Source organism: Phocoena phocoena, chromosome 19 (genome assembly GCF_963924675.1).
Source record: "Phocoena phocoena chromosome 19, mPhoPho1.1, whole genome shotgun sequence".
NCBI lineage: Eukaryota > Metazoa > Chordata > Mammalia > Artiodactyla > Phocoenidae > Phocoena > Phocoena phocoena.
In genome coordinates, this window is record NC_089237.1 from 5476633 (window position 1) to 5500795 (window position 24163).

At 45.9% G+C, this 24163-nt stretch overlaps 1 protein-coding gene across 1 annotated transcript; it reads left to right on the forward strand.

Annotated features, from left to right (window-relative positions):
* The first annotated feature begins 2625 nt into the window (after window positions 1–2625).
* On the forward strand, window positions 2626–23751 carry MTNAP1 (mitochondrial nucleoid associated protein 1). Its single transcript, XM_065897041.1, has 4 exons — window positions 2626–3745; window positions 9126–9233; window positions 9817–9924; window positions 23729–23751. The coding sequence occupies exons 1-4, from the start codon at window positions 2626–2628 to the stop codon at window positions 23749–23751; spliced, it is 1359 nt and encodes a 452-aa protein (XP_065753113.1).
* The last annotated feature ends 412 nt before the right edge of the window (window positions 23752–24163 follow it).

A 24163-nucleotide genomic window follows, 5' to 3' on the forward strand; every position in this document is an offset into this window, starting at 1 on the left:
GGGCTTCCTGAAGCCGAAGGTTCCGCCCCCTTAGGCGTCCCAGCGGCTCCGGCGCCTGGGGCTGGGGGGCTGGGGGGCTGCGGGGAGGCCCCAACCAGGAAGCAGCAGGACTGCTTTCCTGAAAACGTTACGGGCAGGGGGGTACGCTAGATAGTACTGCTGGGGGCGGGGAAGTCCGCTGGAGAGCGCAGGAGCGGCGGGCGAAGATTAGCCTAACTTTGAGGTCCGCCCTGTGCCCAGGAGGGTGGTCGAGTCTGCTTTCTGGAACACCGAGGTAGCACTGCCCTCCCTACAGGTGACTCGGTTATTTGAATTTGCCCCAGCACTTTGCCACATTTATTCATTGTATGTGCTGTCGAGTGACTTCCCTGATTGTGTTTGTCAGAGGCCGACATTAAAATCGCAACTGGAGAACGGAGAGCGAGGCATGCTCATCCAGGAGAAACAACCGCAAAATCAGCATCTTTCTAGAAAAGCTTTGGTAAGAAAGCATTTCATAGGGAAGAACCTTTGTATTCTCTTACAAGTTAATCACTAAAGGGATGTTGCCTGTAAGCTTAAATTACACCTAATGGCCCATCTCTGGGAACCCTGCCTCCCAGGTCATGAGCATGAAGCTAAAATACCTTTGTTTAGCTCAGAGGAAACAGCCTGACCAGGCCCACCTGTGAATCACTGCAGGAAGGAAGAAATTAACACACCCCCTCCGGAGGCTGATGGGAACTCCAGGAAATGTTTGGCTTTACTCCCTTCCCTTTTAGTATAAAGGATGCCTGAATTCTAACTCAGGCAAGATGGTTCTTTGGCACGCGAGTCCCCCATCTCAGTCTGCCGCAGCTCTCCAAACAAATTCCCTAGTCCTCGCCCCAAGAACTCATCTCTCGGTTTATTGGCCTGTCCTGCGGTGAGCGGGTGAGCTTGAACTCGGTAACATTAAGGCGTCCATGGTGAGACGTTACTGTTCAAGGGTGCGGGAAAGATCTCAGTGGGATTGAGTGTGAGGATGGCACAGTGTGGAAGCACATGCCTCTAACAGGTCTCTTCTAATGTCGTTAGCCTAAGGCCCTTGGACTGGCTTCCGTTGTGTGTATTTTTGTAAATAAACAGCCTCCAACTTTTATTATATTGTCAAAGGGGTACCTCCAAAGTAAGAATAGTTGCTGTAAAGTCTATTGGCAGAAGACAGTTTTGTTTTTTGTGAGTTTTTTGTTTGTGTGTTTTTGCGTGACTTCATGTAGGATAAGGTGGGTCGGTTGGTCTGATGGATTGGCCAGGCCCAGTGCTCGGTTCTGAGAATACAGCTGTGCACAGGGTCCACCTGTTCCCTGCCCTCTGGAACTTGATAGAATAAGAAATGTAAACAGAATTAACTCATCTGAGCTTTGGAATGAAATACTTCCTTTTCCTGACTGGAGAGAATAATAGAGGCCGCAGTGGTACATGGTGTAAAGTTTTTTAAATGTTTTTATGTGGCATAAATTTCACAAAAGTGTCAAACTAAACAAATTCGTCATTAATCCATTGTACTACAAGTAAAAAATGGGGGACCACGTCACCTCCACTTATGTATTATTTGTGCGTTCACTATACTTCTGTATGTGTATGTATCTGTGCTTATTACTAATGGGTTAAATGTCAGTAGCATTTCGTTTTTCATGCTTAGACAATAGAAGCTCTAATATTTTCTCCTTGCCCCAGTGGATCTTCTGTATATCACTGTGGAAATACTAGTCTAAGCCACCTTGGAATCCCAGCCTGAGTTTTTCATTCTTCACCATCCTTCCCTTGAATGATGTGTTTAAGGGTTTATAACAGTTTCTTTATACTCATGTGCTATCCAGTTGACTTGCTACAATGTTAAATAGCAAACATTTTATTGGCATTTTATCTGATTGGCATTCTGGACATCTTTTCCTTCCACTAAGCGTTAATTCACTAGACTTAAGTTTTTTGGTCTGGCTCACCTCCTAGTTAGGGATGTTGAAAAACCTCTTTGGTTGTCTTTTGTAATGACTGATTCCTAAGAGACTTTAAGAAGTGTGAAATACCAAGCAGAAATGGAGCCAGGAATATTGATCTTAAAATCCAACCATGTCTGTTTTCTACCTGTGGAAGAAAAAGAATGGGTCAAAAGAAATTTTTTAAAACGGCCTTCAACCTAGCTTCTTTCAAATGAATTTAAAAAGGTACAACACCTAAATAAAGTATTAGTGTTTACTCTATGGATTTTGTGCTCCCCGTAACCTCACATTTCTCTTTTTCAGGAATAGGAGAGCTATTCCACCCAGAATGGAAGTGTGTCCTTACTGTAAGAAGCCATTTAAACGATTAAAATCCCATCTGCCGTACTGTAAGATGATAGGACCAGCTGTGCCTGCTGTTTGTCAGTCCAAGCCGGCTACACTCGCACGTGCTAAAAAAATCAAAGGGCCAATCAGAGACTCAGTTAAAGCAAAAGAGAAAGGGTTAGGGACAGATAGTAAGAAAAGAAATCCTGAACTGAAAGGGGACAGATCAGAACAACAGACAGTTAAGTCCTCTCCACGACTATCTGTTGATTTGGAAAAAACAAGTAATACAAAGGCTGATAAAGACTTCAAGAATCAAATTCAACCCTCCCTCCAAATGCTGAAAAATACTGAACAGAAGATTACTTCCCAGGGAGAAACTACAGCTCAGTTTTCTGCATCAGAAAACACCACTTCTAAAAAAGAGCTTGCCGAAGACTTGTCTAAATCAGGGGAAAGTAGAAATAACCCTTCAGAGACTGAAGCTTCTTTAGTTCTTGGCCCAATGGAACCTTCTCTGTCAAATCAAGATAGGAAATATTCTTCGGCCTTCCCTAATGATGTACAAGCCACTTCTGCTGATTTAAAATTGGACAGAGTGGATGCCCCAAGACAGAACCTTCTCATAAAATTACTAGATATGCCTCTGGGCGATTATCACAGTTCTCCCACGAATCTCAATTACAGGGTTAAAAGGGTAAGCACATCATCAAGCAGTGAGAGAGATTCCAAGGCCGGGGATCACCTCTTGGGAGTCTCTACTAGAGACTCTGGGACTTGGGAAAAGAACACAGAATCACAAATTGCAGCTTTTAAAGTTAGCCCGTTAGGTAAAATCCAGGTCAAGGAGAACCAGGGAAAAGGACTAGACCTTGGAGCAGAGGCATGTGGGAGCCAAGGAAATGCAGAGAAAAGCACATTTGCAACAGAAATGCAGGAGTGGGCTGCCGTGAGTGATGATTCAGTCATGGAGAGGAAATCTCGAGGTGAAGGCCCCAATTTAGAGTTGCTCACGCCAACGGGGACAAATTGCAGTGAGCTGCTCTCTGTATCACAGTCACGTAATCAAAGTCTTGCCTCTCTGGCTATGAAATTTCTCCAAGAAGAGAAGGCAGAAGCCTGCAGCCGTAATCAAGTCCCTGCTATGAAGGCATTGACAAAAAGTGAGGAACAAGCTTCTCTGACACCCAAGTCGGGCCGTCGGCCACCAGCATCGCACCCCAGGGGCCAGCATTCTGCACATTCAACCCATCATCACGCTTCTGAAAGCCCCTTCACAGGTCAGATCGGTGTCACCGACAGAAAGACCCTATCCAGCTCCCTGGGGCTGGAGTGGTTTCCAGAGCTCTATCCGGGTTATCTTGGACTCGGGGTGTTGCCGGGGAAGCCTCAGCATTGGGGCACATTGGCCCAGAAGCCTGCGCTCACCAGTACCCGGGGGGCAAGCTGCTCACAAGGTAAACACGCTCTCGTTCAAGCTCATCCAGACAGCTCTGTGCCTGTTGAACCAGTGAGGTTCAGAACGCCCACATTCTCACTCACTTGACCTTCCTCGTACCTAGGCACTCCAGTGCGCTGCACTTGTACGTGTCCTCAGAACGTGGCTTCTTGCTCCCAGGGGTCAGTGATAACAGTGGTTTATCACTCTCCCTTCCCCTCCACCGAGAGGTGAGGGTTGGACTGTGACAGGCTGGCCGGTGATGCTGGTAACAGTTGACCGCCTACATTTGGAAGAGGCATGGCCTCTTCTAGAAATTGGGTGGGTATTCAAGCTGAAGAGACTCAGGAAAAACAGGAAGACTTCAGGGTCTGCCTAAACACAGCAAGCGCCATGCTCAGATTTCAGTCAGGACCAGGTTGGGCAGAAAATAGGTCCCAGACGTGTGGTCAGGTGCAGCATCTAGCAGTTTAGAGTAGCACAGGAGGGAGCTTCCCTGGTGGCGCAGTGGTTGAGAGTCTGCCTGCCGATGCAGGGGACACGGGATCGTGCCCCGGTCCGGGAAGATCCCACATGCCGCGGAGCGGCTGGGCCCGTGATCCATGGCCGCTGAGCCTGCGCGTCCAGTGCCTGTGCTCCGCAACGGGAGAGGCCACAACAGTGAGAGGCCCGCGTACTGCAAAAAAATAATAAATAGAGTAGCACAGAAGGGAAGAGCAGATGGGGTTCTTGGCTTTGGGGGCAGGCTGGGGTGGCAGTCAAGGCAGGTGGAAGTGGGGCCTCAGGGATGAGCCGGTGAAGATCAGGAGCAGAGGGTGTGGCCAAGAGGGAGCAGAGATCCATGCCCTGGAGAAGTTAGGCCGCAGAGAATAGGACCAAAGGTGGAGCCTCAAGACACGAGGGATTAGGTAAGAAGGATGGGGGGAGAGAGGCTGGGCATCAAGACTGATTGGATTGTGAGTCTGTCTCTTCCGAAGCTGCCTGGATGCTCCTTGCTGGTGCCTAGAATGGGTTCAGCAGTGGGCAGGACGGGGGCCCGGTTCGGAGCCAAGAGCTTCCCTGCGGCCCCCTCAGTGCCCTTGCTTTTTTCTGCTCTCACCTTTAGTTACTGAACTGCTTCTCTAGTTACGGAACACAGTGTCTCCATTTTCCTCCCCAGAAGCGCTGGGTTACTTCTTTTTGTTCGGGTTCTCGAGGGGCGTGCTTAGGCGTGGTCACAGCAGCATCCATCTCTTTCTTGCCTAGTGTTCTTTGGTGCTTTCGGGTTATTTTGACAGGAGACACAAAGCCACTCAGAATAGGCTTGCAGCAGAAAAGCTTGTATTATCCCTTCCTAAAGGATACATTTTTCCCCTCTACTATGTTTTTTTTGTGAATGATCACATATTCACTAAGCCCCAGTTTAGCTGTTGTGGAAAGCATTTTTTTTTTTTTTTTTTTTTGCGGTACGCGGGCCTCTCACTGCTGTGGCCTCTCCCGTTGCGGAGCACAGGTTCCGGACGCGCAGGCTCAGCGGCCATGGCTCACGGGCCCAGCTGCTCCGCGGCACGTGGGATCTTCCCGGACCGGGGCACAAACCCGCGTCCCCTGCATCGGCAGGCGGACTCTCAACCACTGCACCTCCAGGGAAGCCCAAGCATTTTCTTTTGTATTTTAATTATCCCTTTCTAAAGGTTTCAAAATGGACGTGTATTAAGAGGGTTGCTAGCTTAAAGCTACGTTTCCTTCAGCTGCCTCAGTGGTTAACCGGGTTTTCTACGAACAGGTCTAACATCTTCACTGTCTTTACAGAGTTGTAGTATCAAGTCCCTACTCCATCTTAACATAGAATTAATATACTCACATTTGTGTTGCTTTGTGGTTTTCAGGGTGCTTCACCTATCTTCTGATTTTGGCCTCACCACTCTGAGAGGTGGGCAGAGTGCTTTTCTCTCTGTTTTGCAGGTGATGAAACAGGCACAGGGGATAAGTGATTTGCTCAAGGTGGTGACACGCCAGTAAGTGCTAGAGGTTCAAGTAGAACCCCGTCTCCTGAGGCCTAGTTTAAAGCTTTCACTCAACCATGTTGTAGAAAATGCACCACAGCTAGACACACAGGTGTTGTTTATATCTCCGAGCTTCTCTGTGGTTTTCAGTGGCATAAACACACACAGCCCATAGCAAATCTCTAGCAAATAGAAGGGCTTCTTTGTACTCTGTCCTACCCTCTGTAGTGTGAAGGTGAGTTCATTTTAGTGGGAAAAGGGAGGGAACTAAGAATGTTTATCAGGTGATGGCGGTTTCTGGTCGTTGTGCGAGATGCCTGATGTAATTATCTCCTTTAATCCTTCTGAGGGTTCTGAGGGGCTGTCACTGCCAAAGATTGCCCTCTGTTGTGGGCGAGGAGTCTGAGCCTCAGCGGGCTCAGTGACTTGCCCACGTTCACCAGTAAGCAGCAGTCGGGATTCAAATCCAGGTCCGTCTGGCTTGTACATCCATGGTCTTTAAACTCAGCCTCAGGCTTACTTTAGGGCAGTTAGTGGTCAGTATCACAGTTGATTTAAGTTATTAGTAACATTCCCTTTAATAGGTCCCAAGATTACAGTAACAATAAGGTAAGAGATAACAGTAACCCATGTTACTAAATCACTAGGCTTGTGAAATTGAATATGGGGGAAAAATACAAGTTTTCCTTTAATAGTAAGTTCTTCCAGGATAGTGGCTAGAAGCGATTTTGTTCTCTTTTATTGGTCACAGTCTGTAATGTGTGATTAGTTTGGGTTCCCGTATCGGGGAACGTGTAGCCATCACTGTGCCTCTAGTTCTGTTGTAAACTGAAAAACTGTTGGAAGTTGGCTCCACCATTAACGGCCAGACTGTGATGCTGCTACCAAACGAACAGGAGACACTAGAGGAGACCCTAGGATCTCAGTTAAGGTCAAGACCTGATTCCTTAGTTGGCCAGGGACTTCAAGGCCGTCAAATCTACCAGGATAAAAAAGTAGTGTGGCTCCTCAGCTTTGTACCTTCACCTGGCAATGACTGTCCCCAGTGACTGCAGGATCAGACTGACCTCCCAGCAGTCACTGCAGAAGAGCTTGGGCTATATGTGCCCTTACTCAGGCAAAACCTTTGATGGGCCACTCCTCCTCTATCTCAGGAAACCAACTCATCCCTTTGATACTTAAAGGCAGGGCCAGTGAGCTAAGAGTTACTAAGTTAACTATATATCAGGTGTGTTACCTGCATGTTTACCTAAGTTATCTTAAGGAGTCTTATACCAGTTCTGGGAGATGGGTATTATCCCCTTCTACAGACGAGGAAACTGAGTTTCAGAGAGGATGAGTAGCTTGCCCAGTATCCAGTTTCTAACGTGATCTGATGGTCTTTGCCAAGGTTTTCCGGGCAGTGTTTCTTGCACTGGACCGTTGGGCTCCAGGATGTCGTCAGTTTTCTTTCTTGCACGGGGAAATACAGCTAGTCCTCGTGCATCAGGTACCTGAGTAAACTTAGGTGAGGTGATTCTACCAGCTGGAAAGGCACCTAGGGCCTTCATTTTGATGAAACGAGGTACGACCAGAGGCTCTCATGGCCGATGAAAAATGGCTGTGTTTTGAGGGCCTAGGCTCGGAAATCCCGAGGCAGACTGATGGTCTGAGGATGCCACCAAGTTGGGCTGCAGTTAATCAGGAGTCGGGATGGGGCTCATGGAATTCGGCAGCACTAGGCGCAGTCTTCTGAGCTTCAGGGAGGAAGATTCTCATGGACCTCACTACCAGAAGGAGTAAGTTTTCCTGGCCTGAGGGAAAGTAGATTCTAGAAGTCCAAGATTTAAATCTCAGGAGACTCAACAAGTACCAGGGTCTGAGAGCTCTCAGCAATAGAGGACTTCGTTCAAAGGAAACCTCTCAGAGTCCCAGTCGCCTTGAGAGCGTTCAGCTGGGAGGGCTGGCTGGGCCTTTACAGAATTCAGGTGCCTTGGCCTTGGGGCTGAAAGTGTAAGAGATCTAGGTCCTCGGTTCCCAAATCTGGACAGTTAATAGTTTCACGTGGTCATATTTTTTTTTTAAGAGTAAAGATTGCTAGGCATCATCCCCAGAGATTGATTGTGAAGCGAGGCCTCAGAATTGTATTTTCAGACGTTTCCTCGGTGTCACTGAAGGTCAGCCAAGTTTGAGAACTGCTCCTGGAGGTGATGGCCCTGGCGCAGGTGCCTCAGACCCAGCAGTGGGCTGTTCTCAAATTGTGGCAGGGGAGAAGGTGGTTTGGAAAAAAAAAAAACTTTGTGTAATTACAAAAAGCAAAATATGGCTGACGGGGTTACCAGAAGGTCAAGTGAGAAAACTTTATAGGTCATGGGTTTTTAAAGGCCAAGAAACAGCTAAATAAAGGCTGTTTTCTAACCTGAAACCAGGATTTCCATCAGTAGGGTATCCGTGTGGTGGGGTTTTTTGTTTTGTTTTTTAAATGTATTTATTTATTTATTGGCTGTGTTGGGTCTTCATTGCTGCATGCGGGCTTCTCATTGCGGTGGCTTCTCTTGTTGCGGAGCACGGGCTCTAGGCGCGCAGGCTCACTAGTTGTGGCTCGCGGGCTCTAGGGCGCAGGCTCAGTAGTTGTGGCGCACAGGCTTAGTTGCTCCGCGGCATGTGGGATCCTCCTGGACCAGGGCTCGAACCCATGTCACCTGTATTGGCAGGAGGATTCTTAACCACTGCGCCACCAGGGAAGCCCTTGGGTAGTGTTTTTACATCCACAGCAACTTTTACCACACCTGCTAAACCCGTTGTAAATATTTGCTTAATTTACCCTTTATCCTAATGAACCAAACCAAGACCAGAGAACCAGCAATAGTGGAGATTCCCTGCCTGTCATTAAACATGGAAGATAACAGGGGCAGGGAAAATGTAAATACATAGCCTAAACCCTCCTTTCTGGTTCTACTTTATAGTTATTCATGTATTGAACATAAATAAGAAGTGTGCTGGTCAGCAGTAGTGCTGGGCTGGGCTGATAGAGCTGGCTTGTCGACTGTTGTAGTGACAAGTAGCGATAATTAACGTGACAGTAGAAAGTCATACTTTTTGCTAATAAGAAGTTTAGCAGATGAGAGGAAGTATAAATGATTCATTTCATTAAGTATGTATCCCTGGATCATCTGGGCACTATTCATCGGATCGGAAACGGATCTAGGTCCTGATCCCCAGGGTCCCTTAGTCTGTCGAAGAACCTTTTCTTGATGTGGAATAGACGGCTTTGACCTTCAGTGGTTACCAGTTAGACGCAGCCCAAGGCAGACATTAATCCACCTATTTAGAATATACCTTTCCTGCAGCCTCGCCCTGGGAACCTTGGGCACTGAGTGTTGGGGAAGAGGATGGATTTAAATGAATTATCACAGTGACTGTTTGGAACCCTAGTTCCTTTGTTGGAAAGAAGTTCGACGGCGGTAAGAAGTTTGGAAGCCCCGGCCAGGCTCACAACCTCCAGCTTTTCTCTAAGGAGGCTCTTGGGAGCTGTCCAAACAGGTGAGGCTGGAATCACGACTGCTGGGCTCCGTTGCTGGTTCCAAGCATTTGGAGAGCTTTCTCTTCCTTTAGCCATGGCTGTTACAGCAGGCTCGAGAAAGAGAAGAGGACACCCTTGTAGTCTTACTGCTCTCCTGCCTGGCTGTTTTCATCCAGGAGGCTCATGTAATTAAAAGCACCAAAGCTAATAATAGCAGCTGCCATTTATCGAGCAGCTTTCATTTATTCAGTACTTACCCCTGCCTCTCTCTGCCACCTGCCCCTCTCTGCCACCTGCCCGTCTCTGCCTTCCCCACGTTGATTGTCCCCAAGCCAGGAAGGCTCAACCTCAACTAAACCAGCTGTATTCGTCTCCTCCCCACGACAGATTTTAACCAAACTCCCCAAAATAAGAGTGACTAACTTAAATTTATTAAAATGAAGGTCTTTTGGTTTTAGCCTTTTCATCACACATGCAATATAGTGGTATGTAAATTCTTGGCAATTCCTTTGCCTGAGCTAACCGGGTAACTTGAGTCCCTCACAGATAAGGGCCCCTAGGGGCCTTTGCCTCTAACAGTGAGACCTGCTTCTCTTCGAACAGGCTGGATCCGGTATCGCACCACCGTGCAGAACAGAGGAGTCGGTGGCTTCGTGACGCTCCTCACAGGGTGCTTCGTCCTTTGTTGTAGCTGGAGCTTCAAGCATCTGAGTGAGCCTTCCTCTATTTTTAGCCTAAATTACGGGTCACATCCCATTATAGGCACCTCCAAGGGATTTTCCCAACTGCTTTTTTGTTTTTTCAGTTTTGCATTATCTGACATGCCCTAGAGAGTGAGCTGTTGCCTGAGAGGGTTTTTTTTGGAGGGTTTTTTATTGGAGGTTTTGGTTATAGTGGCCTTTATAAGATTTGACTAGAATTTACATAACTGCTGTTATGCTCCATTTAAGATTGTCACTGGAGATCTGGTGAGCTTTGTGTTTTCTCCTTAAAGCTATTTGCCTGTTAGAAGATCAGGGCTCTTCTCCAAGGTGACTTTTTAATTCCTATGTAAGAGCTTCCTTTTAGGATTGAAGCCAAATAGCTTTATACCCCAAAAGAGAGAAGGAGAAGCAAAATACAGCTGTCACTTATCAGTGTGTCTTAAGGCTTAGAGCTGTTTTATTTACTCCACTTTTAACATTAAAAGCACAACACCTTTCTAGTGACGCGTTTCAGCTTGCTCCAAATCTTACCAGAAAGAAAATGCCTAGATTTCATTGCTCTTTTAGTTCTAGATAACTTTTGCTCATTTTTTAAAGTATTGTTTTATAAAAGAAAAAAAACAGAAATAGCCCAGTATTCTTCCACAATTTAAAAACAAACCCCAAACGCTTTCCAGATGAAAATTTTCAGTGTAAAAGTGTAAGATAATCATTAACACTGGAGGCCAGTAGAACTCACAAGCTTCTAAAGTGTCAGATTTGACTAACTGGATTTGTTGGCTAATTCAGTACCAGTACATAGGGCGCAGGTCAAGCAGCGGGAATGTGTCTGCACCAAACTCTTCCATTGACTAGCAGGGCATAGCTGCTGGCCCTTGTCTAATATGCATGGCCATCGGTGAGAAAGAGGAATTCCTTTCTGATCATCCCCGCATAAACGGAGATGCCTAAAATCCCAAGTCATTTCTTTCACAGGGAAAAAGCCTTCCCTGAAAGTTCTACCCGCCTGAAGGAGACCATTTAGGTGATGCTTGAGGTTATTTTTCACATCTCTAAATTGAGACTGAAGAAAGTGAGACAGAAACTTCTCATTTTGCTTAAGACTTTACTTCTAAATTTATAAAACAAAAATATAACAGAATGATCTGTAGAGTCAAGACGTAGAAACAGTCAACAGAATGGCCTCTTAGATCCTTGTGTTTATCTTTGTTTATCCTAAGAGCTGCAGCGCTGGTGTAAGTAGCATTGACCTGGACACCACGTAAGAAAGCTTTGGCGCTCCAAGGCAGGGACGGTGGAGATGGCTGCGGTGCGAATTAAACAGTGGAAACGTACTGGGGGCAGGGGAGAGCGTGAAAATAATAAAATTACTGGAATCTAGCAACTCTGTAGGAAGCCAGTTTTTTAATGTGGACAGATCTGGTTCTGTCTGGATATTTCTTTTGGCTTGTTCTCAAAAGTGACAGAGTTACTGAAAAAAACTTCAGTTTGTTTAATCATAAAGGCTGATGTTATTCAAGGAGACAAGAAGATGGCAGAGTTCGTCATTACAGTTTTTTAATAGCTATTTCCTAATAGCTCATATCTCAATTTTAAATCTTCTCTCTATATCTTGGCATTTTACTGTTCATCTCCACTAGATACTCGGCTACACGTACACTGGTACAGAATAGTATGTGAAGTGGCAGGAGATCAGCACACATCAGACCCCTCCCCTTGGGAATGGTTAGGCTCTTCTGGGTCCTTGACCACATCTTGGCAGGTGTCAGAAACATAAAAGCAGAGGGTGGGTTCAGAGTTGCAGGTGAGCCTCTGAAAAATCCTTGGCAGGTTATATTTTAAGCTAATTAAAGCAGCGCACTAAACAGAAGGCTAAATCACCTTTTCCACATCTTAAGTGAGTATAATAGTGAGCAGATGGTTTCTGCTTATCATCTCTTCTTGGAAGCTTTTCAGAACTCCACCCCATCCCTTCCCAGGAATTTCAGTGCAATACTCAAATATTCCTCCCACTTTGTTAGGGTTGTTTTTGGCTGGTGGGGTTTTTATGTCTCTTCCCTCATCAGAATATTCCATATTTTTCTAATTTTCTGCTTTGGCCCCTAGAGAATAACTTAGATACTTACAAAGGCTTCAGGGAAATGTAATGTAGATCTCACAGATGGATAACGGTTTTCAACCTCTTTTCCAACATCAGAGGTTGGCTACATATCAGATAGCAATATGCCCCTATCAATCAGTCGATGGGTCTGTCTGTATCTTCCCTTTGCTTATAATATCCTCAGGCCAAAATACATGTGTTCAGTCCCTCTTTTGTCCCAGCTCCTTCAAAATTATGAAAAAGCAGGTGTGCTCTTCTAAGGCCAGCATTCATGTATTTGCACACCTCTTCCTTCTCTCTTCCCAGAACTCGATGCTGGCTTATCTTCTGCTGTATCTCCCTTTTCTGTTCTTCAGCCCCCTGTCCCCCCGCCCTCCGCCTCTCTAATTATCCCCAGTGGGAGTAATTTAATTCTGCATCAAATTCTCATGGTTAAGGAAAAGGTGCGCTAGAATTCTCCATAAGGAAAAATTCACGGTTGAGGAAGAGTATACTAGAGGCAGTTATTTTAGTTTAATATGACAGAATTTTCAGAACTCCAAAAACAGTATCTTGCCTTTAGGAAAGGCTTTGTGGTCTTTCTTTGTAAATGCCCTGTAAGAGACACGGTCAGGGAGGGGTCTCCCTGCACCTGCACCTGCCCCTTCACCTTACTCTAGATCAGAAATGCTCAGGGTACAAAGGTAGGTGAGAATGACCTCTCAGCTATGTCCTCTTCCCCAATCCCCTTGAGCCCAGGGGTCAGCAGACCACGACAGCCCACAGACACGAGCCAGCATGTGGCCTATTTTTTGTAAATAAAGTCTCCGTGGGACACAGCCCTGCGTCTTTGGTTAGGTGATGGCTGTGGCTGCTTCCACACTGCAGTGGCAGAGTTGAGTTTTTGCACCGGAGACCATAGACCCTGCAAAGCTGAAAATGGTTATTCTCTGGCCCTTTACAGAAAGCGTGCCAAGCGCTGCCCCAGATGGACAGGACACCTCACGGGCTCCTGTGTCGGAGGGATGAAGAGGACTGGGGATCTCTGCTCTGAAGCATTTGGTTAGGAAACGCGTTTCAGGAGGAGAAGCCTTTCTGGACTCAGTACCTAAGTGCCTGAGTGTTGCCCCCTCAGCTCCCCACAGCATGTGAGTGCAGTGGTGACGGCAAGAGTAAGCTCACAGCCCCCCAGGGTTGTCATCAAGATCATTTTTGTCCCTACTGTAAGTAAACTAGCGCCACTTGTAATCAGAATGCTAAAACATCATGAAAGGGTTTAACTCCGTTAGATCACAGTGAATACTTTACATCTCTGAAAATAAGTTCCTTAATGAGAAAAACGAACTACTTAATGACCCATCGGTTCTGAAGGGATATCTGCTGCTTATTGCCCGGTATGTTGTGTTAGTTTCAGGCGTACAGCATGGTGATGCAGTTACACATATATATATCTTTTTACGTATACGTATTCTTTTACAGATACCTTTCTCGTATAGTTTATTACAAAATTTCAAGTAGAGTTCCCTGTGCTACAAGTAGGTCCTTGTTGATTACCTGTTTTATATAGAGTGGTGTGTATCTGTGAATCCCAACCTCCTACTTTATCCCTCCCTCCCCCCGCCCTTTTCCCCTTTGGTAACCATAAATTTGTTTTCTATGTCTGTGGGTCTTTTTCTGTTTCGTATATAAGTTCATTTGTATCATTTATTTTTTGTAGATTCCCCATATGAGCGATATCACATATTTGTCTTTCTCTGTCTGGCTTACTTAGTATGATCATCTCCTAAGTCCATCCACGTTGCTGCAAATGGCATTATTTCGTTCTTTTTTTTTTTTTTTTAATTTATTTTTTTGGCTGTGTTGGGTCTTCATTTCTGTGCGAGGGCTTTCTCTAGTAGCGGCGAGCGGGGGCCACCCTTCATCGCAGTGTGCGGGCCTCTCACTGTCGCGGCCTCTCTTGTTGCGGAGCACAGGCTCCAGACGCGCAGGCTCAGTAGCTGTGGCTCACGGGCCTAGGTGCTCCGCGGCATGTGGGATCTTCCCAGAGCAGGGCTCGAATCTGTGTCCCCTGCATTGGCAGGCGGATTCTCAACCACTGCGCCACCAGGCAAGCCCTACTTCGTTCTTTTTAATGGCTGAGTAATATTCCATTGTATATAGGTACCATATCTTCTTTATCCATTCCTCTGTTAATGGACATTTAGGTTGCTTCCATGTCCTGACTATTGTAAATAGCACTGCTGTAAACATTGGGGTACATGTATCTTTTCAAATCATGGTTTTCTCCAGATATATGCCCAGGAATGGGATTGTAGGATCATATGGTAGCTCTATTTTTAGTTTTTTAAGGAACCTCCATACTGTTCTCCATAGTGGCTGTACCAATTTACATTCCCACCAACAGTGCAAGAGGGTTCCCTTTTCTCCACACCCTCTCCAGCATTTATTTTTTAAAATACATTCTTTTTATTTTTTAATCAACACGTTAATAGATTCACAATTACTTTATCTGTACTGATCCTTTTTGTTTTTTGGGTTTTTTTGGCTGCATCGCGTCTTAGTTGCGGCATGGGGATCTTTCGTTGCGGTGTGTGGGCTTCTCTCTACTTGTGGCACATGGGCTCTAGAGTACGTGGGCTTAGCTGCCCTGTGGCATGTGGGATCTTAGTTTCCCAACCAGGGATCTAACCTGGGCCCCCTGCAGTGGAAGCATGGAGTGCTAACCACTGGACCTCCAGGGAATTCCCTCTAGCATTTATTATTTGTAGAGTTTGATGATGGCCATTCTGACCAGTGTGAGGTGATACCTCATTCTAGTTTCGATTTGCATTTCTCTAATAATTAGCCATGTTGAGCATTTTTCATGTGCCTTTGGCCATCTGTATGTGTTCTTTGGAGAAATGTCCATTTAGATCTTCTGCCCATTTTTTGATTGAGTTGTTTATTTTTTGGATATTGAGCTGTTTGTGTATTTTGGAGATTAATCCCTTGTTGGTTGCATCATTTACAAATATTTTCTCCCATTCTGTAGGTTGTCTTTTGTTTATGGTTTCCTTTGCTGTGCAAAAACTTTTAAGTTTAATTAGGTCCCATTTGTTTGTTTATATTTTCATTATTCTATAAGACAGATCCAAAAAGACACTGCTGCAATTTATGTCAAAGAGTGTTCTGCCTATGTTTTCCTCTAGGAGTTTTATAGTATCCAGTTTTACACTTAGGTCTTTAATCTACTTTGAGTTTATTTTTGTGTGTGGTGTTAGAGAATGTTCTAATTTCATTGTTTTATATGTAGCTATCCAGTTTTCCCAGCACCACTTACTGAAGAGATCTTCTCCATTGTATATTCTTGCCTCCTTTGTCATATATTAATTGACCATGGGTGCATGGGTTTATTTCTGGGCTTTCTGTCGTGTTCCATTGATCTATCTTTCTGCTTTTGTGCCAGTGCCATACTGTTTTGATGACTATAGCTTTATAGTATACTCTGAAGTCAGGGAAGCTGATTCCTCCAGCTCTGTTTTTCTTTCTCAAAATTGCTTTTACTCTTCGGTGCTTTGGCTATTTGGGGTCTTTTGTGTTTCCATTATAAATTGTAAAATTTTTTGCTCTAGCTCTGCGAAAAATGCCACTGGTAATTTGATAGGGATTGCATTGAATCTGTAGATTGCCTTGTCATTTTGACATTATTGTGTGTGTGTGTGTGTGTGTGTGTGTGTGTGTGTGTGTGTGTGTGTTACGTGGGTCTCTCACCATTGTGGCCTCTCCCGTTGCGGAGCGCAGGCTCAACGGCCATGGCCCACGGTCCCAGCCGCTCCGCAGCACGTGGGATCTTCCCAGACCGTGTCTCCTGCATCGGCAGGCGGACTCCCAACCACTGCGCCACCAGGGAAGCCCCATTTTGACAATATTGATTCTTCCAATATAAGAACATGGTATATATTTCCATCAGTTTGTGTCATGTTTGATTTCTTTCATCAGTGTCTTTTAGTTTTCAGAGTACAGATTTTTTCCTTCCCTAGGTAGGTTTATCCCTAGGTATTTTATTAGGTTGGCCAAAAAGTTCGTTTGGGTTTTTCTGTAACATCTTACCAAACTTCCTGGCCAACCCGATATTATTTTTCATACGATGGTAAATGCGATTGTTTCCTTTATTTCTCTTTCTGATCTTTCATCGTTAGTGTTTAGAAATGCAGATTTCTGTGTATTAATTTTGTATCCTGCAAGTTTACCAAATTCATTCATGAGCTCTAGCAGTTTTTTGTTAGTCTTTAGGATTTTCTGTGTACAGTATCATGTCATCTGCAAACAGTGACAGTTTTACTTCTTTTCCGAATTGGATTCATTTCTTTTTCTACTCTGATTGCAGTGGCTAGTACTTTCAAAACTATGTTGAATGAAAGTGGCAAGAGTGGATATCCTTGCCTTGTTCCTGATCTTAGAGGAAATGCTTTCAGCTTTTCGCCATTGAGTGTGCTGTTAGCTGTGGGTTTGTCACATACGGCCTTTATTATCTTGAAGTAGGTTCCCTCTGTGCCCATTTTCTGGAGAGTTTTTATTGTAAATGGATGTTGCGTTTTATCAAAAGCTGTTTCTGCGTCTATTGGGGTGATCATATGGATTTTATTCTTCAATTTGTTAATGTGCTGTTTCACACTGATTGATTTGCAGATATTGAAAAATCCTTGTATCCCTGGGATAAATGCCACTTGATCATGGTGTATGATCCTTTTAATGTACTGTGGGAGTCAATTTGCTAGTACTTTGTTGAGAATTTTTGCATCTGTGTTCATCAGTGATATTGGCCTGTAATTTTCTTTTTTTGTGGTATCTTTGTCTGGTGTTAGTATCAGGGTGATTGTGGCCTCATTGAATGAGTTTGGAAGTGTTCGTTCCTCTGCAGTTTTTTGGAATAGTTTCAGAAGGATGGTTGTTAACTCGTCTCTAAATGTTCAGTAGAATTCGCCTGTGAAGCCATCTGGTCCTGGACTTTTATTTTTGGGGAGTTTTTTAATCACAGATTCAATTTCAGTACTTGTAATTGGCCTGTTCATATTTTGTTTCTTCCTGGTACAGTCTTGGGAGATTGTAACTTTCTAAGAATTTGTCCATTTCTTCTAGGTTGTCCATTTTATTGGCATAGAGTTGCTTGTAGTGGTCTCTTACGTCAGTTGTAACTTCTCCTTTTTCATTTCTAATTTTTTTGGTTTGGGCCCTATCCCTTTTTTTCTTATGAGTTTGGCTAAAGGTTTAGCAATTTTGTTTATCTTTTCCAAGAATCAGCTTTTAGTTTCATTGATCTTTTTGTTTTATTAGTCTATTTATTTCTTCCGTGACCTTTATGATTTCTTTCCTTCTACCTATTTTGTATTTTGTTTGTTCTTTAGTTGCTTTAGGTGTAAGGTTAGGTTGTTTATTTGAGATTTTTCTTGTTTCCTGAGGTGAGCTTGTATCACCATAAACTTCCCTGTTAGAACTGCTTTTGCTGCATCCCATAAGTTTTGGATCCTTGTGTTTTAGGTTTCATTTGTCTCTAGGTGTTTTTTGATTTCCTCAGTGATCCATTGGTTGTTTAGAAGCATATTGTTTAGCCTCCGCATGTTTGTTTCCCGCCTAGAGAAGTTGCTTTAGCATTTGTTGTAAAGCTGGTTTGGTGGTGCCAGTTCTTAAGCTGTTGCTTTCTCTGTCAAATCTAAATGAGAGCCTTGCTGGGTAGAGTAATCTTGGTTTTAGGTTTTTCCCTTTCATCACTTTATATTGTGCCACTCCCTTTTGGCCTGCAGAGTTTCTGCTGAAAAATCAGCTGATAACCTTATGAGAATTTCCTTGTTGCTTTTAATATTTTCTCTTAATCTTTAATTTTTGTCATTTTTATTACTGTGTGTCCCGGCATGTTCCTCCTTCTTCTTCTGGGACCCCTATAATGTGAATGTTGGTGCATTTGATGTTGTCCCAGAGGTCTCTTCAACTGTCCTCATTTCTTTTCATTCTTTATTCTGTTACACAGCAGTGATCCCCACCATTCTGTCTTCCAGTTCACTTATTCATTCTTCTGCCTCATTTATTCTGCTATTGATTCCTTCTAGTGTATTTTTCATTTCAGTTATTGTATTCTCAACTCTGGTTGTTCTATTTTCTCTTTCTTAAAACTTCTTGTAGCTCCTTGCTCTGCATGCATTCTTTTCCCAAGTTCTTTGCCTCGGTTCGCAGGCTGCAAGATTGTCGTTTTCTTGCTTCTGGTGTCTGCCCCCAGTGGGTGAGGCTGGTCTAGAGGCTTGTGCAGGCTTCCTGGTGGGAGGGGCCAGTGTCAGCCCTCTGGGTGGGGCAGGGCTGTAACAGGGGGCACGTTGAGAGGTGTCTGTGGGCTCAGGGTGTTTTTAGGCAGCCTGTCTGCTGATGGGTGGGGCTGTGTTCCCTCTGTGTTGGTTGGTTGGTTGGTTGGCCTGAGGCCTCCCAGCACCGGCGCCTGTAGGCTGTTGGGTGGGCCCAGGTGTTGGTGGGCCCAGGTGTTGGTGCTAATTACCCAAGCAAGAGGGCTGCCCAGGTAGGTCTGGCCCAGGCTTCTACGAAGTCACTGCTTTCGTCCTGGGTCCTGGTGCTCTGCACCCTGCACCCTCCAAGAGTGGAGTCTCTGTTTCCCTCACTCCTGTGGGGCTCCTGCAGTCAAACCCCGCTGGCTTTCGAAGCCAAATGCTCTAGGGGCTCCTCCACCACTGCCAGACCCCCAGGCTGGGGAGCCTGATGTGGGGCTCCGAACTCTCACTCTTCTAGGAGGAAGTCTGTGATAAAATTATTCTCCAGTCTCTGGGTCACCCCCCAGGTGGTGTGGGAATTGATTGTGTCACCGTTGCACCCCCTCCTACCATCTCGTTGTGCTTCCTTCTTTGTCTTTGGATGTAGGATATCTTTTTTGGTAGGTTCCAGTCTTTTTTTAATCAATGTTTGTTCAACAGTTATTTGTAATTTTGGTGTGCTCGTGAGAGGAGGTGAGCTCAAGGTCCTTTCTACTCTGCCATCTTGTCTCTAGTCTGAATGGCTTTCTCCTGCCGGTAAGCCATCAGAATGAAGTGACCAGGTTTAGCAGGGCCTTGATCTCTGATATCTCCCAGTCTGTTTCTGTTCCAACCGAAATAGCATTTTCAGTTGTAGGTACCAACATATTTAACATCACCTAAGGAATAGTTACTCTTCAGTTTCTGTTGTGGAATGTACTTAATTATCTTTTTTCTGGGCTTCCAGTGCGAATGTCTGTGTAAACTATCTTTGTGACCTTGAGCAAGTGACTTAACCTCTCTGTGCCTTGGTGTCCTCACCTGGTGTTTGGCAGAGATGCTTTGCAGCTGTACGTTGAGAGAGAAACAGCAGTCGACAGCCCCAGACCAGCTCCACCTTGACCCCAGGAATGTGCCTGTGCACATGAGCTGAGCATTGATTCTTAAAATGATGTGGGTGACTTTGAAAAAGCCGTCTGAAGTTTGTCCAGATTCTGGAATTATTTGATTACGTCCACAAAGTAACAGGGAAAGGTTTCCCTATCTACGCATTGCTGCCATCTGAGGTAGGGAAATCCTTGACGACCTTTTATCGAGTCTTTTAATGATTTCTTAGTAGTGTTCAAAATAGTTTGAGAGTTAAGGTCAGCTGATAACTGATTCGTTTCTTAGATTCAGATCTAAACAAACGCAGCATGATCCAGGGATATGCCTCTTGGCTCCAGTTCGCAATATTGTAAACTTGCCTTACGAGGATGCATTTGTTGTTCCTACTACGACGTAAGTTTGTTTGCACAGCCAGGCCCACCCATTTATGTGATCTGGCAGATTCCAGGCTTCCTTAGGAAGACTAGAGGTTCTTTTCAAAGCTGGAGCTGTCCATGAGTGAGGCTCTGCTCCATGCAAAGCCAGTGTGCTTCAGCCAGGAGAGAGGAGCTCGTGTCTCCACAAAGCCAGGAGAGAAGTCTGGAATGCTCTTACCATGCTGTTCTGTTTTAAACAGCCTCCTACATTCTGTCTCTTAAATTGTGCTTCACATCTTCCCTGGCACTGGTGGGAGCTTCCCTGGGTAAACAGCAGTGCTTAGATTCTGCTTCCAGGGCAGCCGCGTGCCTTCCCAAACACGGCTTCCAGCAATGTGTGTAGAAACGCAGCCTGAGAATTCCCATCCACCCTGCAGAAGAGTTAACGGTGGTACCCAGGCTTCTCTCCATCCTCGAAGATTTACCGGGAAGGTTCGGTTACTGGAGGCTGCAAACATTCACAGGCACGTCTGGACACCCTGCTGTAACGCGCATGGTCTGTGTAAGGTGGGTTATCTCTGCTACCTACTTGAGTTTAATCCTGAGTGATGATACCTGAAACACTGCCTTTTTTCTATATATATTAAAATATTCAGCTATTAAGAATAAATCATTTTGTATTATCAGTGGAGTGTTTTATACTTTATGGGAAGCCCTATCTGCTGCTACTATTTCTTTCGGTCCTGTTTTTCCTGATTTACGGATTATCCAGTTACTCTCAGTACCTGCTCCCCCCCCACCCCCGCCATGTTCGTCCTACATATTACTGTTACCACTCTTCATAACAAAAATATGTTCAAAAAATATTCCTCTATTCTGGTTATTTGCCTCTCCCAGACACTTACCTGTGAAATGGGTAGTAGGTGTGTCCTTGGGCAAGCTATCTGACTTAAGTGGAGCCTCCTTGGTCCGGACTGTAAAATGGGGATGATTATACCTACTTTGCAGAGATTTGGTTGAATTAAAAGTCTTGCATCTGTTAATTCCAGCGAAGTATCACACATAATAGGAATGAAATAACAGCTTTTCTAACACCTCTCGTGGCCTCTTATTTCGTTCACATCCTGAACTTGAACTAAGCAAGAGAGGCCCCACCACAATCCATGCGAAAATCCAGCTACCACCTGGGTGCTCACTTTTGTCAGCCCAGCGCCGTGCAGCCTTCTTTACCGGCAGTCTCTCGTGAGGCCAGAGCTGCCACCACACTCGTTTTCTAGAATGAGGGAGCAGACTCGAGGAGGTTAACTTGCCTGCATGGCTGTGTAGGGCTTGTCACATAGCAGCCCAGGGTGGAGCTGGCGTTCAGACCCCCAAATCTGTCTCCAGGGCCAGCTATCCTCTTAGCCTCGGCCTCACCCTCCCGCTCCAGGCCGGATAAGGCAGCTGCCTCCATCTGCCAGAGGTGGGGAGCCTGGTCCTACCGTGCACTGTATGTTGTCCCTCTTTTCTCCATTCCTCCAAAAGGTGCAGCCTTGCCTCCCTGCTCCTTTCCCCATGGATTAAGTTGCATTGCGGTTTGACTCAGACAGTGACCGAGACCACACGGCATTCACTGACCCATGTCACTTCCTTACGTTCCCGGGATAAGCCTCACTCTCCCTGTAATTCCTTACAGAAGGCATGCACAGAATCTCGTCTTACACTTAGGGACGCCATACAGGGAAGCAGCTGTCATGCTAAAGAAACCACTTGATGTAACTGTTCGTTTACAGCAGCAGCTGAGGCCGTGTGCACAGGAAGGCCACGTGCCGCCCAGAACTGTCGGCGGCAGGACGGGAGCTGAGCGCAGGACAGTGACTGTTTCCCATATACTCGAGCTCTTGGTTTTACTTACATTGTGCTCCCCCGTTCTATGAATACCTCGTTCCTGCCACACTCAGTCAGCCTCCACTCCTGCTATATCTTCAGTAGCTCGTTCACGTACAGAAGAGGAAATTGAAACACAGCAGGCTGCTTCTGCACCTCCTTTCCTGGTTAGGCAGGCAGTGGGCTAGCTGAGAACAGAATCCCCTAGGATGGCCTTCGGGCGTCTTCACTAGAAGGTTCTTCAGTTCCCCAGACCGACCAGGGGTATTTTTTGGTAACTTCTACCAGTTGACTCTTACTGGCATAATGGCTCATTTTTCAACACTACAAGAGAAAAAGTTAATGGTGTGACTTTTAGTACATTCAAATCCTAAGAGAAAAATCCTAAATTGTCTGGGGCACCCTAGGAGCTGGTTAGCTGGCTTTCTGAGGAACGTGATGGATTCTGCTCATAAATGAGCAGAATTTCTGGCCTGAAAAAGGCCTTGAGGTTCAAGCCCCATCATCACTAACCCAAAGAACAGAGCTGTGGATGCGTGAAGACCAGAAAATCCATCGTGTGAGGAAAGCAAGGCCTGATAGTACAATTCTCTTGCAGACTAGAGAAGGCAAAGGTCAGGACAGTTCAGAGGCCGTCTCATGAGTGTAAAACATGATTTTCTTCCTGAGGAACCAGAAGATAACAACCAAGAAATGTAAGGTGTGACATTCCCTTCCTTACCAAGCCACCCCTTACCAAGACTGTGCCAAGTCTTAAGGCTATTATGTATAAATAACTCAAGGGATCGTCAGATAGCAAAATAGTGCATGAAAGATGTTTAACTTATTAGCCTTTTAAAGAAATAAACAGTTGTCTGGCAGGAAATGCAAATAAGATTAGGTTACTGAGACCTTAAAATTGGAACAATTTGGTCTCCCAGCTAAATTCCCCCAATTCTCTCTTAATTTGCACTCCTAAACCTCAGTCCGATTTTATCTTGCTAATCACCCCTCGTCTTGCCCTCAACAGAGCAGTAGCCCAGCTCATCACCACTCACCCTGTAACATGGGCCCTCTTCCAGGGCCCTGAGCCCCAGGCAGTAAGTGACCGGGGGTTCCTGGGGCTTCATCTGAGGGTGGAGAAGCAGACACTCTTTCGGGGAAGGGGGCCTGTGAGGTTCCCAGGCAGAAGCAGGAGGTGCGGAACCCACTGGCCGGATGACAAGCTGCAGAGAAAGTGAAGCCAAAAGGAAACATTTATAGACACTCCCTGTGTAGAAAGAGGGCAGGGACTCCGGCCAGGCGTTCAGACTGAAACCAGGTTGCGAAATGCCTTCGTTTACACCTTAATTGCCGAAAGCGTACCTTTTGATGGACGTTGGCAATGGGCTTGTGAATTCCCCAGTGTTGACGATCGCCTCCCACCCGCTGTCAGCGATCCCACTGGGAACCAGCAGGGGTCGCCCTCCTCACGTGCCAGTGCCATCCCAGCCTAGGGCTGTGTACAGAACCCCTAATTAGCAAGAGCTCGGTTGCTCCCCCCAGCGTTCGTGCTCCCTCTTTCGCCTCTGTCAGACTTTACTGGCAGGCCAGCATGCAGACATCCCCACCGGGACCAGCAAGCTTTTTCTGCAGGAGCCCAAACAGTAAATATTTTCAACTTTGCGGGCCATCTGGTCTCTGCCGGAGCTACGCAACTCTGCCATCGTAAGCATGAGAACAGTCAGTATGTAAATGATGAGCTTGGTCCTGTTCCAGTGAAACTATTTATGAGCACTGGAATTTTCATTTCCACACATCGCAAAATGTTACTTTGGATTTTTCTGTCACCACCTTTAAGAAGTCATTTTTAGGTCCCAGGCTGTATAGAAACAGGCAAAAGGCCAGATCTGACCCCACAGGCTGTGGCTTGCTGACCCGGGATGGAGGCTCTCGTATCAAGACTTGATATCAGTGGGAGGCAGATCTGTTCCCATAGGGACCAGGCACAACCAGGATGGCCCTGATTCAGAACAACTCTGGACCACGGGTCCTCAGCTAGACCCCAGGTTCTTGAATAAAAACCACACCTGTATTCCGCAGCTAAGGAGAAGGAAAGCCTCAGGGTCCAAGGGGGTCTGGGAGGAGCGACCCCGTAATGTGTGCCTTTCCCAGGATCCGGGGAGCAGATGGTGTGAGAGTGAGGGCATCTGGGAAGAGTGCAGGGCTGGGGAGCAAGGGTTCCCCAGGGAACCGCACAGTAAAGGGGTGAGCCACATCTGCCCCCCTCCTACCTGCACTCACCTTCAGGTAACTTGGGTTGAATAAAAGATTCATCTTGGGGCTGAGGGAGGCATGGAGAGACATAGTTACAGCCGGGCTGTAGGCACCGCCCAAACTCACTGCTCATTAACATGTCCTGCACCAGCCTGAGGCAGGTTTTCTGTTCTCAGAGCCCCACAGGGAAGGAGCCGGCTCCCCAGCCAGGGAGAATTGCAGAGGATGGGGGTGGCGGGTAGGTGTTGAATGTCTCTACTCCTGTTTCTAAGAGCTATACACCCATCCCCAGCAATGGATAGGCACTAACAGGATGGGTTAGAGTTCAGTGCA